This window comes from Crinia signifera, chromosome 9, assembly GCF_055691185.1.
Source record: "Crinia signifera chromosome 9, ASM5569118v1, whole genome shotgun sequence".
Classification (NCBI taxonomy): Eukaryota; Metazoa; Chordata; class Amphibia; order Anura; family Myobatrachidae; genus Crinia; species Crinia signifera.
In genome coordinates, this window is record NC_139225.1 from 92,530,630 (window position 1) to 92,548,204 (window position 17,575).

Genomic DNA, 17,575 nt, shown 5'->3' on the forward strand with positions numbered 1-17,575 from the left:
ACCAAAAAAAATTATATTTTAATTATTTGGCAACCATCGCTGGGCACTCGTAGTTTCGCTATCGATTGTGATTACGCCAAAGGCCATCCCTAGTTGCAGTACAGGGCAGCCATTGCAATACCTGCTAGCATTACGAACCTTTTCTACAGCAGCAATAGCAGGCCAATCGGAAACTTGACGCCTGGGACCAATCAGGAGCCGGCTCCCATGTTACGTAGAAAGCGGCGGCTGCAGATGCTGCACGGTGATTGGATGACACATGTCCGGCTTCCCCTGGAGACTGCAGCGGGGAGCTGGGTCCGGCCGCCGCACCATGGCTGGGAAGTCTGTGTTTGTGACAGTCGGGACTACGAGCTTTGATGATCTGGTCTCCTGCATCTCTTCTGAGCCCAGTGTCTCTGTAAGCCGTGCTAGGGTGACGCAACACGAGGCCCTACAGCTGTTGTGGTGCTATACATCCCTCCTTGCCAGGACATGCTGGGACTTGTAGTTCCACAACAGCTGGATCAGCGCTGGCAGCTGGGGGTGATCGCATCTGCAGCCTCCATCAATGCTCGCAGCTATATATTCTTCAGTCCGCAGCTAGAACCAGTGTGGGTCTCTGCCTTGTTCTCATGCCTGTATTGCTCTGTAAATCAGGGTATATAGCTTCAGTTCATAGAGGTCTACGTATGTGGATATGTATTTGGGTTTGCGTTGTAGAATTGTTACATTTGTTTTACTATGAGCTCTATTCATAAAGCTGAGAAAAGACCTGTTTTGCAGAAAACAAATCTGCTTAGTGCTACTTAGAGTGCCAGATGTATCAAGTTTCATCAAGTGAAGAGTGATGTACAGCCAGCCAATCATCTTCTACCTGCCATGTTACAGGCAAGGTTTGACAAATGACAGGTAGGAGCTGGTTGTTTATCACGCTCCGCCTTTATCACTTTTTGAGGCTTGATTATATATCTTGCTCTCTCGGTTAGCAGGTATAAGTTTTTGACTTTTCCATCGGCACTGTTGACACCTCCGCTACCACATCACTATACTTCTGCAGGGTGAGTGTGATTTCTGAAAGAACAGAATGTCTTGCTTTCCATTCTGCACCTGGGTACAGGTTTGACATCTCAGGATAATCTGCAAGGTGTAATCATAAGGGTAGATCGATGCTTCCAAGCTATCTGCCCAGCACCTGCTGCTCGCACCTAAGCTCCTAGCCACCCCCACAATTCAACCTCAATTTCGGATTAATCACTAAGGGGGACTTGGGGTTCGGTTTAGGTGGTGGGGTATGAGGTTTAATCACTTGCATGGAGGGTTGGGTTTGTATCATTTGGTCTACAGCATGACGGTTGAGAGTCATTAGGTTGACATGGGAAAAGGTTGACAGGGGTCTAGGTCGAAAGGTCATTAGTTTGACAGTGTCTTATGTCGACAGTCACAGGGTTGACATGGGGTTTTTCACAGTTTTTTTTACCTGTATGTCAACACAGTCGCAATGCTTCGAATCCCAGAGGGTTACTGTTGGCCTGCAAGGGGAAGGGGATGGTAAGGGATTGACTGTGTGGAAGGAGCGTTAGGTATGGCAAGGGCAGGGAGAGGGTATACTTTACTGACCCCTGTCAGAATCCCCCCCCCCCCCCCATCAGGATCTAGACATCTGTATCTATCACTGCCAGCATCCCCCCATCGGTTATCCATACGTAACCCTTATTATTGATGTGTAATATCTGGGCGCCCAATTTTTTTTGATTGCATGCCTTAACTTAAGGCTTGCAATCAGATGCGATGGACCCGATTTTTTTCATCGGGTCAGAAAAATCGGGTCCATCGCATGCGACCAACCCGATTTTTACATTGGATCCAATGTTAAATGGTCCCTGAGAAAATCGGATGCCCAGATATTATACAAGTACCTATTGTCTATAGTGCAGGAACTTTCCATATGCTATATATCTTCAGTTCTATATGCTATATATCTTCTTGGCTCTTTGTCAGAAATTACTTATTTCGACATTATGAACACCTCCTTACATATTGTGAAGGGAACCATTTTGGTAAGTGCGCACTATTCCTAGGATGCAATCCTCCATTTACCTGAACTTCCAATCTGAATTTAAAAACCTCATACTAATGACTGTTGTTTAAGCCCACAAATGCCTCCCCCTACTGTGTATAGGCACTCGTTTTTTAAGCTTAGAGATACATAATATGTATAACAAGATATACAGGTATAACCAGAGCGATCTGATGGCGTTACTGAAGAGGATGTAGTCAGTATTCTGACAGTGACAATGGCCGTGAATCCCAAAGGTGAGTATTGGGGTTTAGCTGCGGTGGAGGATGCGTAGGCATAGGGTCAGAATATTCAATTGTCCCATCTGCTTAAACAACCTTTTACTGTTGCCTATAATATTAAATATCATAATACTGGATAGTTATTACTGTGAGAGGCGTTGGCTAGCACCATCAGATTTGTGGGGTAAATGTCTAGGATCCTCTTATACTGTGGACATGGAATGTAGAAATAAATGTAATAGAGACAAAAGATCTAACATTGATAGAAGATTCTAAATGGGAGGATTTCATCACAAATAATTTGTTACTGTTTTATTCCCTCCAGATTTTAAAAGACCTAGGCTATAACAGGCTTATTCTTCAGATTGGGAAAGGGACCGTAGAACCAAAGTCCTACAACACACCTGAATTTACCATGGAAGTGTTCAGATACAAGAACTCCCTTGCAGAAGACATAAGGAATGCTGATTTGGTTATAAGCCATGCAGGTACTTCTTGTCTTAGAAACATAGAATTTGACGGCAGATAAGAACCATTTGGCCCATCTAGTCTGCCCCTTTTTTACCCTTCAGGTAAACTCAACCCTTTTTAATCCTTATTTCTTTGTAAGGATATTCATATGCCTATCCCAAGCATGTTTAAATTGTTCTACTGTCTTAGCCTCTACCACCTCTGATGGGAGGCTATTCCACTTATCCACTACCCTTTCTGTGAAGTAATTCTTTCTAACATTTCCCCTGAACCTACCTCCCTCCAGTTTAAGTGCATGTCCTCGTGTTTTATTACTTGTTTTCCTTTGAAGAAAATTTCCCACCTGTACTATGTTAAAACCCTTGATATATTTGAAGATTTCTATCATGTCCCCCCTTTCCCTTCTCTGCTCCAAACTATACATGTTAAGATCTTTTAGTCTATCCAGGTAAGTTTTGTGATGTAGGCCATGAACCATTTTAGTTGCCCTTCTTTGTACACTCTCCAATGTATTTATATCCTTCTGAAGATATGGCCTCCAGAACTGGACACAGTATTCCAGATGAGGTCGTACCAATGACCTATAAAGTGGCATTATTACGTCTTTTTTTCTGCTACTGATTCCTCTCCCTATGCAACCAAGCATCTGACTAGCCTTCCTCATTGCTTTGTTACATTGCCTCCCTGCCTTTAAGTCACTTGAAATAGTGACTCCTAGATCTCTTTCCTCCTCAGTAGTTTCCATTATAGTACCCTTGATACTATATTGAGCCTTTGGGTTTTTGAGTCCCAAGTGCATAATTTTGCATTTTTTAGCATTAAACTGTAGTTGCCATTCTCTTGACCAATTCTCAAGTTTACTTAGATCATCAGTCATTTGATTTACCCCTCCTGGTGTGTCTACTCTGTTGCATATCTTTGTATCATCTGCAAAAAGGCATACTTTCCCTTCAATACCATTTGCAATGTCACTGACAAAGATATTAAAGAGCACTGGTCCAAGTACAGATCCCTGGGGTACTCCACTGGTAACATGTCCCTCCATAGAATGCACTCCATTTACGACAACTGTCTGTTTCCTATCCTGCAACCAGGTTCTTATCCATTTAATTGTTTTATAATCCAATCCCACACTTTCAAGTTTATTTAGCAGCCTGCGATGTGGGACAGTGTCAAATGCCTTACTAAAGTCTAGATATGCCACATCTACAGCCCCCCCTTCATCTATTATTTTGGTCACGGAGTCAAAAAAGTCAATGAGACTTGTTTGGCATGATCTCCCTGCAGTAAAACCATGCTGTTTTGGATCCTGTAAGTTGTTTAATTTAAGATATTCCACTATTCTTTCTTTTAATAGTGTTTCCATTATTTTCCCTACTACTGATGTAAGGCTCACTGGTCTGTAGTTACTTGCTTCTTCTTTGCTTCCGCTTTTGTGCAGTGGAACTACATTTGCTTTTCTCCAGTCCTCTGGAACTGCACCTGTATCTAGTGACTGGTTGAATAAATCTGTTAATGGCGCTACCAACACCTCTTTTAGTTCTTTTAGTATCCTTGGATGCACTCCGTCTGGCCCCATTGATTTATCCACTTTCAGTCTTGAAAGTTCTGTTAGGACTTTCTCCCTAGTAAATGTACCTCCATCTACCTTATTTTTATAAATGTCCTTGCAACTTAACTGTGGTCCCTTCCCTTCTCCTTCTATAGTGAATACAGAGCAAAAGTAATTATTTAGCTGATCTGCAATTGCCTTGTCTCCCTCCACCAAATTCTCAGTGTCTGTCCGCAGTCTTATTATTCCTCCATTTGATTTTCTCCTTTCATTTATATACTTAAAAAAAGTTTTGTTTCCTTTATCTACCGACTGAGCCATTTTCTCCTCAGCTTGTGCCTTGGCACGCCTGATCACTTTCTTAGCCTCTTTGCGTCTGGCAAGATACACTTCTTTGTCATTATTATTTTGAGTCTGCTTGTATGTCCTAAAGGCCATCTTTTTTGCTTTTACACTAGTTGATACCTCTTTTGTAAACCACACTGGCTTCCTTTTCCTGGTACTTTTCTTAACCCTTTTGATACAAAGGTCCGTTGCCTTTAGTATTGCACTTTTTAATTTTCTCCACCTCTCCTGCACTCCTTTCAAGTTCGTCCAATCCGCTAATGAGTCGCTTAAACATCTCCCCATTTTTGCAAAGTCAGCCTTCCTAAAATCCAACACCTTAGTTTTTGTGTGACTGGAGTTGGACCCTGACTTGATACTAAACCATACTGCTTGATGATCACTGGATCCCAGGTTCTCACCCACATATATGTCTGATATCCTGTCACCATTTGTGAGTATTAAATCTAATATTGAGTCTTTGCGAGTAGGCTCCCTCACCAATTGCTTGAGAGAGGCTCCCTGTAGGGAATTTAGAAATTTGCCACTTGTAGATGATCTTGCAAAAGACTCCTCCCAATTCACATCAGGTAGATTAAAGTCTCCCATGATTATGACTTCTCCCTTTAAAGCCATTTTAGTGACATCAAGCAATAGGCTCCTGTCCAAATCCTGCCCCTGGCCTGGTGGCCTATAGATGACCCCAGTACGAATAATGTCCTTCTCCCCCATTTCTATGGTCACCCAAAGGGCCTCAGTTTTTTCTTCAATATTTTGTATTAAAGTAGCATTTATGTTTTTCTTTACATACATTGCTACCCCTCCTCCGATTCTTCCCATTCTGTCCTTCCTAAATAAATTGTATCCTGGTATAGCTACGTCCCAGCCATGGTTCTCATTCCACCATGTCTCTGTGATAGCCACAATGTCTAGGTCATCCCTTGTCATTATTGCTATTAGATCAGGAATTTTGTCTCCTAGGCTTCTAGCATTTGCACACATAGTTTTAAACATTTTGCCTGTGCATCTGTTATTCCTAGCCATGTTCATACAGTACAAAATTGAAATCTAAAGTTGAAATTACCTGTTTGATGATGTTGTTCAATGTCTGTTTTTATTTTTTACTGTTCAGAAAAGCTGCAGGTCACTAATTCTAAGAATATAGTGAGTCTGTTCAGGTCAGGCTACACCTGAACACTAATGGCCAAAGGAGATAATTTGCACTGTGTTTGAGTAGACATCAGGCAGAATGCAACACTAAACTATGCTTCACTGAACAACTTCACCAAACAAGTAATAACAATTACAAACAATTCATTAAATCAGAACTTTTCAAATCATACAAGAGTTTGCATAACACAGAAATAAAGAGAGCATATTGGAGATGAATTACATACTCTTGAGGTATCAATGCAGTCCATGTGTGTTTTTGTTGATTTGTAGTAGTTTGCCTTCAGTTTTCCTTCGGTGTAACGCAGGTATAACGCTTGTAGTTATGACTCTGTTTTCCCACTTTAAAACGGTCCACTTCAATACAGGGCCACAGCTAAACTATGGCCACAGCCGTATGCAATGAGAACTAATATACTCTAACAATGCCTTCTTCCCAATTTCCAATAATTGGAAGAATCTACACCCTCAGTCCCCACCCCCTGCTATACAGAGCAATAAAAGTGGCTTACAAAAACAGTTCTGGCATTCCAGGATACTATATCTCTTTTAGAATAAAAAATACATGCCTCACTACACACAGGCAAGGTACTGTTGTTATTTACACAGATCAGATATTTGGTTGAATTTACCTATAAGACAATCCCACACACAAGGGATGCAATGTTCTGCAGTGAAGACACTTGCTTGCAAATGTACCCAATAGAGTTCAAAAGCATGTGGATGTTACAGCAGAGAGAGATAGTCTGCACGTATGCCTGTGACAAAGTTGAATTTACCTATAAGACAATCCCACACACAAGGGATGCAATGTCTTGTACATGTGTTGCCTTTAATTGGTAGCAAGTTATATAATTATCATTGTAATATTTCAATGTAGTCAGGAACGGTTTCATATAGAATAATCAGAGTAAGTTTCCCTAAATCTAATATTTTACTTGTTTCAATTAGGGGCTGGAAGCTGCTTAGAAACACTCGGAGAACAAAAACCTCTCATTGTTGTGATTAACGAAAAACTGATGTCCAACCACCAGCTGGAACTGGCAAAACAACTAAATAAAGATGGACATCTCTATTACTGCACTTGCAGGTATAGCATAGTGATCTACAATGCCACAACTCTAAACACAGTGGGGATTATTTACTAAGATGGGATGTTGCTATGGGCAACCAATCAGATTCTATCTATTATCTCCTAGATGGTGCTAAATAAATAATACTTTATTCTGATTGGTTGCTATGGGCAATATCCTATCTTCAATAGAACTTCCATCTTCTTAAATAAAGCCCATTGTGTACTTGAAAACACCATAGACCAGAGGTTCCCAAACTTGGTCTTCAAGGCAGCCGAACATACTTGAGCGTAAATTACCATTTGTTTTGTTGCAGCAATCTGTGCTCACGATATTGTTAGGGTGCCTTGAGGACCATGTTTGGGAGTCACTGCCATAAGACCATAAATACATCACTGAAAATCAGCATTTTTCAAATGTGTAAAATTAAATATAATTGACATTGTGAGCAGTATGTAAATTTGCATCAACTTCTAAAGGCCCCCATACACTAGTAAGATTTGTGCCGATTTCATCCGATCCCTATGGATTGGACTGAGAAATGGGGCCAAATCGGATGTGTGTGACATCCCATCCTACCTGATGCGCATCGGATCGGACCCCACAGATTGAACCAGCTGCAGGTTCGGTCTTTCGGATCTGACCCATCAGCGGCACATCGTGGGGGCTTTTTAGTAGGGATGTGCAGATCTGGATTTACCCGGATTTCAAAACAGGATCTTATTGGCTATCAGCAATCACATGTTTTGGCTCCAAAACATGTGACGGCCAATAAGAGCCCATTTTGAGAAACAGGTAACTCTGGATCTGCACATCCCTACTTTTTAGCACCCATGATGTATTGGGCCCGATCCAAAAGCATGTGCCAGTGGTGAAGCACCATTGGCACACACCTATGTTCAGGGGCAGACAGCCGCAGTTGCTGGTCAGCGGAATGTGTCTGGCAGCAGGACGGTAAGAGGCAGCAGAATTTAAAAAAAATATTTTCAAAAGATTGGCCAATTCCTGATTGGCTGAGAGAATTCTCTCAGCCAATAACCGGCAGGCCAGTCTTTTCAAGATCTTTTATTTAAATTCTGCTGCTGCTTCTCACCCTGCCGCTACCCGGACCCCGCAAATCACCACTACCTGGCTCTCCTGCTTCCTGGGAGTTAACATGCAATAAATCGCATGCAAAAATGGCACATCAAGTGCAAAATCGTAAGTGAGCCTCCCGGCGGAGTTGCTGTGGGAGCTCAATAGGAATTTGGTACTAGTGTATGGGGGCCCTAAGTTTGCCCTCTTAATCACTAGATGTAATGCATAGCAGTAAAGGGGGGGGGGACCCCCTAACTGCTGGAACTATGCAGCAAGTTTCAAACACAGGTGTGCGACATGGTGAGAATAAAATAGTTTGTTCCTTTTAAGGGGGTGTTAAACATTGTGCCCTATTTTTTGGGGGGAAACATGCAACATAGGATAAAAATAAGCAAATAAAATGTCCCCATACGCCAGAAGGTCTGGATTGTAAGGGTCTTGAAATTGATACACGAGTAGATTTAATAATGTACATTTTGGGGGAGAAGTGGTATCAGTGCACGTTATATGTGTGGATATTGCTTCTCCCTCATGTGTGATAAATGACAGGGGTGTTCCTGTATATGTCAGCCCTACTATATAAAATATAGCATGCTGATGATGCAGGGCAATGTATGACACCTGCAGCTACCTCCACAGCAGGGACAGTGAAAATTCAAGATCTCAGGCTATTCGTTCTCCATCTAGGATTTTAGTTCACTTAATGCATCATATTATTTCAAAAAAACAGTTATGTTTCTAATGTGAGATAATAGCAGCATTTGGATTGCTGTGGTTATTTGTAGTATTATAGTACTTTACTATTACTACTTTGATAATGGCCTTATTTCCTTTTTGTTTTCATATAGCACCCTTGGGAGTACACTGAAGACAATGGACCTGTCCGCTTTGAGCATTTTTCTTCCAGGTCAACCAAAAGTCTTTGCAGATTTTTTGGATAAAGCCGTGGGCCTTAGGTAACAGAAAAGGTTACGGTGTAAATGGTAGACCATGTTCTAGGTCGACAGTCATTAGATCGACAACGAATGGTCTACACCTTGAAATGGTCGACCTACATTGACCAATGATCGACACAAGCTTATGGTTGATATAGACTAGGTCGACATGAGTTTTTCTCGTTTTTTTTGTGTCTGACATGGACCACGTGTAAGTGTACCGCACTCCCTTGCATGGCTCTCTGCGCTTACCATGCTCGCTGTGCTCGGCACACTATGATATGCCCACTTGGATAGTAAAGCATGACAAACCACCTTTATATTTATTAATATTTTTTAAAGAAAAAAAATTGAAACTCATGGCTGCCTTTTTCACGTCGACATTCAGCTTGTTTTGACATATTGTCAATGTTGACCTTTGGTATGTCAACCATCACAAGGTGTCAACTTAGTTACTGTTGACCATTAGTGGTCGACCTAATGACTGTCGACTATCCAGATATTGTCTACCCAGTGACCGCATAAAACACCTGAACTGATGTAAAGAAAATAAAGGAAAATCTGCACATTTGTAAAGCAAATTGTTTAATGCTTTGATCTAAGAAATGTAGGTACTTGTTTCCTAGCACGGCGCCACCGATTTTAATTGTTTGCAATCGGGTTGCAAAAATCGAGTCCATCGCATGTAATTTGGTTGACCCGACCGACCCGTTTTTTTACATTGGAACCAATGTTAAATGGTCCCTGAGACCCGATTTTACATTGTATGCCCCCCAGTGTTAACGCCACGTCACGATCAACGTGAACCCGAAGCGTGGCGAGCGCAGCGGTACGCGTCATCCGACCTTTTCATACCCCCACTATCCACGTCGGCGTGGAGTTGATTTTATATAGTGTGGCGAGGGGGCGCGCATTACTTCAGACGTATTACGCACCCCCTCGCGGGACTCTCTGCGCTCGCCACGCTTCGGGCTCGCCACACTATCTAAAATCAACTCCACGCCGACGTGGATAGTGGGGGTATGAAAAGGTCGGAGGACGCGTACCGCCGCCACTCGCCACTCTTCGAGTTGGTGTTCATCATGGGGTGCCATTAACAATGGGGGGGGGGCATTTGACATACAAATTACCCATCTGGGTGGCTATACAATGAAAAATCTGGTATGGGGGGGCATTTAACATTGGTTCCTATGTAAAATTGGGTCCATCGCATTGGATGCCATTATAATGGCATGCGATGGACCCGATTTTTTTCATTGTCGGGAAAGCTGTTAAAAAGCCAGAAATCGAGTCAGTCGGGTCCCATTGTATACCTTAAGTTAAGGTATGCGATGGGACCCGACAGGCGCCGTGCTAGGAAACGAGTACCGAAATATATATACGTATTTTTTGATTGCTCACTTTTTCGAGCAAGATTCCATTCCAGCCCTACAAAGGAAGTTCAGTATGGAAAGGAAACCAATCTCTTTCATATGTCACAATGTATAAACATTTCCACTATAATGTTGACTATACTTGTTCCAAGCAAGGATCACTTTGACTGAATAGCATCTGTGATTTAGCACTTTTTTAATAGTGCATGGAAATCTACTGTAACAAGATTTTATATGAATAAATTGTATGTTTCTTTTGCTCCTTGTACCTTTATATTCATGAGTCTCTTTTTATAATGTGTTAGTAGTATTTTGTGGCCAAATATGGACCATGGGATGCATTTGGGTTAAAATGTAGGTTACAAATAATAATCATTTATAAAACAACTGGGATACAGCTTTGCATTATCAATGTTTTAGTTGATGTTGAATAAATGGGAAATACCATTTATACTGGTTAAACACACTTACGTGTGAAAACCTCAGGTCACTATCATTGCAGCATCTCCCTGGATACTCGTGTTTGCGTGGGTTTCCTCCGGGTACTCCGGTTTCCTCCCACATTCCTAAACTATATTTGTAGGTTAATTGGCTCCTAACAAAATTAACACTAGAATGTCTGTGTGCATGTACATGTGGTAGGGAATATAGATTGTAAGCTCCACTGGGGCAGGCACTTATGTGAATGTTCAAATATTCTCTGTAAAGCGTTGCGGAATATGTATGTGCTATATAAGAAACTGTAAGTAAATAAATATGCTCCCATAGATTACCAGATAGATTGGACAGGTAAATCATTATGGTGTTGTCTGGTTGTACCTTCACAGGATTGCCTGGCAGTAGGGAATGGGTGATAGCCAAAAACACAGCTCCAAGTTCTAGCACAGTTACAGGAAGCGTTGTCTCCTTGGCTGTCCAAGTGTCACTGCCTCATCAGCAAGAATGCTAAATCTTTAGTAAGTACACTACAAACTAGGCTACTATATACTGTATGTTGTCCAATCTGGCAGATAACGCAGTCATATGGTTCAGATTGACCAGTGTGCATTGCAGGATGATCTAAAGATGTAATGAGGGACACAATTAGGATGGCCAATCCCGGTATCGGGATAGGCGGGATCCCAGGATTTGGCCCCAAAATGGCCAGGATTTCGGCAGGGAGGCGTTTCAGGTGCTCGATAAGCTGCGATGTTCGCAGCTTACCAAGCCAAACTGAATAAGGACCATTGTGCTGTCATGCAATATATCTTTGTCTATACGGCTGATCGACCTATCATTCCATTGGACATTTCATTAGCCTGGATCCTCTCATGTACCCAGCCTTACTCTGGGAGCAAGTTGAAGGTACTGTGTTCTGACGCGAACATAAGACTTGTACAACTTCATTAAAAGTTTTAACTGTAAAGATCTCACATCAAACTCTATCATCTTTCCTAGGACACTGATTACCAACTCTTAAATACCTGCACCTCGTTCACAGACCAGACAGCACAAATATAAGTCAAGACTGACATATTTGCAAACAGGGGAAAAAAATCTATCGATGGTCGGCGATCAAATGATGTTGCCCATACGCTCCCTTGCAAATGGATGTTTATGCAAAACATCCATTTGCAAAGCGGCAGGGATGTTTGTATGGCGACGAGTGCGGGCATTCACTGGCCTGGTGGTTGGCGTTAGTTGGCTCGCTAAGCAGCGAATTTACGCTGTGCCTCCAGTGCTGAGAAATGTAGAGAAGGATTTGCCATAAATGCACAAGCATCCCTATATTCTGTGTGTGGGCAGTTTTCAATGCTCTATATTCACCTGTTTTCATGCTCTGCGGTGAATCTTTTCACTGAAAATCTGATTCACCCTATTCAATGTTCAGTGTTCGCCGAAAGCGACCAGTAAATGCCGGCCAGTTCTCCGTTTCATGCTCGCTGCAATTCGCTGTTGTATTTCACTGTGATTTTCACCGTTTAGCATTGAACATTTTCTTAAAGTGAACTGAAATGTGTTCTTTTAAAATAAAGGTTTTTTTTGGTGTGATCATCAGAGTCCTACCAGCAAGTCTGGTAGTCTGGTAGGACTCTGATGAGCACACATGCACCCAGACTAAGGAGCAGCCCTAAATATTTCCTCTTCCTGAAAAACTTATTAGAGGACAAGCTTACTATTGCAAATTAGAGGACCTACAGAAGTTTTTTCCTTGCTTCAATTTCTGAACTTTGTGTGGGATTCCGCCCAGCTGAATAGGGGGAGACTCTAATCCCTTTCAAAAGGGTCTTAGGGCAGTGGTTTCCAAACTGTGTGCCGTGGCTCCCTGGGGTGCCACAGGACACATGCAGGGGTGCCCTGGGTTGGTGGTCCAGGACCAATTCAAATTATTAATGGTTAATTATTTATGAGCAAAACCGGTGCTGGTGGCAGTCAATCATAAAATGTGTACAAACAGAAGCAAATCCTGCCCTTTACCACATAACTGACCCTAAGAATCACATATAAACTCAATCTAATAATTTATTTGGGGGCCTAGGGGTGCCGTGAAAAAAATTCTGATACTCTAGGGTGCCGTGAATCAAAAAAGATTGGGAACCTCTGTCTTAGGGTATTAGATGTCACTATTGTGAAGGATCGGTATCACCAATATTACCTTGATATTAGATCAATTATAGGAACTCACCCAAATTGGTGACCCACAAAACAGAGGGAATTTTCCATTTCGCCAGAAGGTCAACTTAAAATACCTATATTTTTACTATCGGAAGAACTGGTACTTGTGGAGTATCACGGCTCCCACGATCTTCATCGTATGCTGATTGTATGCTAAAAATCGCATCGCATACGATATATAGTGGCATACGATGCGATACGATTTTTACCGAGCGCAGCGAGCCACCGAGCCCGAAGCGTGGCAAGGGGACGCGGATACCTTCACAGCTATACGCGTCCCCTCGCGGGCTTCACAGGTATCCGCGTCCCCTCGCCACGCTTCGGGCTCGCTGCGCTCGCCACAGTTTCTATTCTCAACTCCACGCCGACGTGGATAGTGGGGATATGAAAAGGTCATAGGACGCGTACCGCCGCCCCTCGCGGGCTCGCTGCGCTCGCCACGCTTCGGGTTGACGTTGATAGTGGGGGTGATGCACTATGAAAAATGGCATTTGGGGGCATTTCACAAGTTTAATACACATTTCAATGCATTTTGATGCATTTCAGTGCAAAATCGGGTGCCATCGCATCACATTGGATGCCATCGTATGGCATCCGATGCGATCGCATACGATTTTTGAGCAAAAATGCTCAAAAATCGGTAAAAATCGTAATCTGGTGCCATCGCACGATGGGAGTAAAAATAGTATCGCATCGTATGTCATCGTATGCCACTACATATGGCATACGATGCCATACGATGGGAGCCGTGATACTCCACAAGTACCGAAGAACTTATTGGAGATTTGTTTAAAACATTTACACCCCTGATGAAGTCTCACAATGAGACGAAACGCGTTGGATTATGTTTCATCCAGAATCTTGTGAAAAAAACACCTCTGACAAGAATCTGACACTGAATTTTTTTTTAAATATTGTTTTAATAAATGTTTCATGTTTAAGAAATCTTGTGTGTATGAACTGTAAAGTAAAGAGAGACAGGAATTCCTATTTAACTACATAGGGCGCCAGATAGCACTATTGTGGGAAGATAAGGGTGACCCGGCGAATGTGCAGCGAATCCTAAACCGGATTCGCTGCGCACAGTGAATAAAAACCATTGAATACTGGCCTGTGACTGCAGCTGTATCTGTATAGGAAATGCTAGGTTACAGTACTCGGTACTGCTTTCCTAGTACGGCGCCCACGATCTAGATTGTATGTGTGGGGCTGATATCTCAAGCATCTCATGCTGATATCTCAAGCATCTCGATGCGATCGACGAGATTAGCATTGGTGCTTGTTTCCTAGAAGGGCGCCCATCGCGGGCATCGCATGTACAGCGCATGCCATTATAATGGCATGCGATGCGACCGATGCGATGGCCACGATTTTACATAGAAATGCATGGTAAAATGTAAATCGCGTCGATCGCATGCGGCCAAAAAATCGCATGCGATGCGACCGACACAATTACCGATTTTACATAGGGAACAATGTTAAATGGCCCAATTGACCTGATTTTACATAGGGAACAATGTTAAATGGCCCACAGACCCCAAATAGCCACCCTGAAGTGTGAAATGGCCCCCCCAATTGTTAACGCCACACCACGATCAACGTCAACCCAAAGCGTGGCGAGCACAGCGGTACGCGTCCTCCAACCTTTTCATACCCCCACTATCCACGTCGGCGTGGAGTTGAGAATAGAAAGTGTGGCGAGCGCACGCGGAATACATGTTAAGTAATCCGTGTCCCCTCGCGGGGCTCGCCACGCTTCGGGCTCGGTGGCAATTAACAATTGGCGGTGGCCATTTCACACTTCAGGGTGGGTATTTGGGGTCTGTGGGCCATTTAACATTGTTCCCTATGTGAAATCGGGTCAATTGGGCCATTTAATATTGTTCCCTATGTAAAATCGCGGTAATCGCGTCGGTCGCATCGCATGCACATTTTTTGGCCGCATGCGATGCGACCGACGCGATTTTTTCCTTGCGATGTCTAAGATCAAAATCGTGGGCGCCCTTCTAGGAAACAAGTACCTTAGCATCTCATGCATCTTATGTGTTTGTGCGGCATAAGATGCATGAGATGATGCAATCGACGCGATCAACAAGATTTTTACATTGGAATCAATGTAAAAAGCCCCCAAAACCCCAATTTTAATTAGTAACCCCCCCTCATGGGTGAAATGCCCCCCCCCCCCATTGTTAACGCCACCCCACTATTGACGGCAACCCGAAGCATGGTGAGTGCAGCGAGCCCGCGAGGGGCGGCGGTACGCGTCCTCCGACCTTTTCATACCCCCACTATCCACGTCGGCGTGGAGTTGATTTTATATAGTGTGGCGAGCCCGAAGTGTGGTGAGCGCAGCGGCATACATGTAAAGTAATCCGCGTCCCCTCGCGGGGCTCGCCACGCTTCGGGCTCGCTGCGCTCGCCACACTATATAAGATCAACTCCACGCCGACGTGGATAGTAGGGGTATGAAAATGTCGGAGGACGCGTACCGCCGCCCCTCGCGGGCTCGCTGCACTCGCTTGGGTACCGTTGCTGGTGTTAAAACTCTGCAACAATGCCACTTTGCCCCTAATGGGTATGACTGTAATAAATCATTTCATATGTGCGTTCTCTGCATAGTCGATATCCCCAGAATAGTAACTAAAACACTTAAATAAACATATAACAAAAAATATTTACCAGTGATATACATGTAAAATGAACTGCTGTGGCGACATCTAGTGGTAAAACATTATACTGTATATCCTAAACATGTAATCCATAATCAAATTACGGTATTTAGAAACATATAATTTGACGGCAGATAAGAACCATTTGGCCCATCTAGTCTGCCCCTTATTTATCCTTAAGGTAATCTCAACCCTTTTTAATCCTTATTTCTTTGTAAGGATATTCATATGCCTATCCTTTTGTAAGGCTATCCCATATGCCTACTTCTATGTTAGTTGGGCGCCCACTAAGCTATTTGGGTACTTATGTAATATCTGGGCTCCCGTTTTTCTTATGAGACCGCATCCCCTCGCGGGGCTCGCTGCGCTCGCCACGCTTCGGGCACGGTGGCTCGCTGCGCTCGCCACACTATATAAAATCAACTCCATGCGTAATTGGATAGTAGGGGTATGAAAAAATTAGGTGCATTTAACATGGGAGCCCAGATAATACATAAGTACCGCTATTTGTTTAGTTTTCCGCGTCCCCTGGCCACACTATATAAAATCAACTCCATGACGACATGGATAATGGGGGTATGAGCGTACTAACTATAGTGTGCGCCCAACTAACCTATAAGTACCCAAATTACTTTATTGTGTTGTACTAATATGAAGAGCAAATTTTGCACATTATTAATGATAATTTACATTTTGAGGTCTAACCTGCCAAGAAGCAGCAGCTTTCTATATATACACCCATAGAAGTTGATGTGTGGCATATTGCTGCTGTATGCTTTTTCCATTTGACATTCATGCAGGTAGATGTATTATCACTAACCATTCTACCGTTCTCTCAGGACCTGCTTTGCCTATTTAGCACGGTGAAACAGGTACCTGCATCGGCTCCGTATATTATTACTTCACACCGTCGTGAGGGGCTCCGCCCTCCTTAGCCTATGAACGCCTGTATTGCGTGAACTATGGTTTGTGTGGGAGGGATGGGTGGGAAAATACTGGGGGTGTGGAAGGGGCAGGTATGGTGTTTCCACAGGGGGATGTCGGGTGCCGTGGGTGGGGGTGGGTGTCTGGTGGTGGTGTGGGAGGGTGCGGGTGTGCTGCATGGAGTTGCACTTGTTGTGGTGCTTTGGCTGGAAGAGGGGTGGGTGTGTTGATGGTGTGGGTGGGTGAGGGGGAGTTGCAGGGGTACTGTGAGTGTGTGAGGGGCAGCTGCTCTGTGCACTCTGCAGGGCTGGTGCTAGGGTGTTTGAATCAGGGCAATCATAATTGCATGTAGAAAACATACTCACACTAAATCTTCATTCTTCTACCTGCCTGGCAAAGTAGTCTTGCAGGCTGGATCTCCTGCTTTTGTCCCTCAGTTGCCCTGGTCTGGATTAAAGTAGCAACCCCCCCCCCCCAATTTACCCGTGGGTAGCCCCGCCCCCATTTACCCATGGTTAGCCCCGCCCCATTTACCTGCGGGTAGCCCCACCCCTTTACTCGCGGGTGGCCCCATCCCTAGTTACCTGCGGGTAGCCCTGCCCCTTTTGGCTTGATGTTGCAGCTGTCACAGGGGGTGGGAGACACTTCACTCTGACTGTGCTGCTGCCTGTCAGATAGGTGTGACAGGCTCAGCAGCCGGGAAAAACAGGACGCCGGCCCTGGCACGCATCACCCAGCAGTACAGGCCGGAGCGCTCTGGCCACACCATGGCTGTGCTGGGACCAGCCGCGTGTCAGCGCTACTTGTTTTTCGGACAGTGAGCGCTCCCCCCCCCGTATCCATGCATGATGGGAGCTGGAGAGCCGGTGAGCGTATACTCACTGATGCTCAGCACTACACTGCTCACGCTCCCCTGCTTCCACTGGAGCCTCCGATGATCTCGCCGCCGCAGCTCTCCACCGCATTACCAGGCCACCATCGCCGCCTCCACTCCCTCCGCATGCCTCCCCTGACCCGGCTGCTACTTTTCTGGCGCTGGGTAAGTCCGGAGGAAGGGCTGGCCAGATCTGTT

General features: G+C 44.0%; 1 protein-coding gene across 1 annotated transcript in view; it reads left to right on the plus strand.

Annotated features, from left to right (window-relative positions):
• Positions 1-206: 206 nt before the first annotated feature.
• Positions 207-17,575, plus strand: part of ALG13 (ALG13 UDP-N-acetylglucosaminyltransferase subunit) — a 154,175-nt gene continuing 136,806 nt past the window's right edge. Inside the window, 4 exon segments of the mRNA XM_083160737.1 lie at positions 207-400; positions 2,606-2,768; positions 6,749-6,887; positions 8,796-8,904. Of these exon segments, the coding sequence (XP_083016863.1) occupies positions 260-400; positions 2,606-2,768; positions 6,749-6,887; positions 8,796-8,904 (552 nt within the window). The 5' untranslated portion in view covers positions 207-259.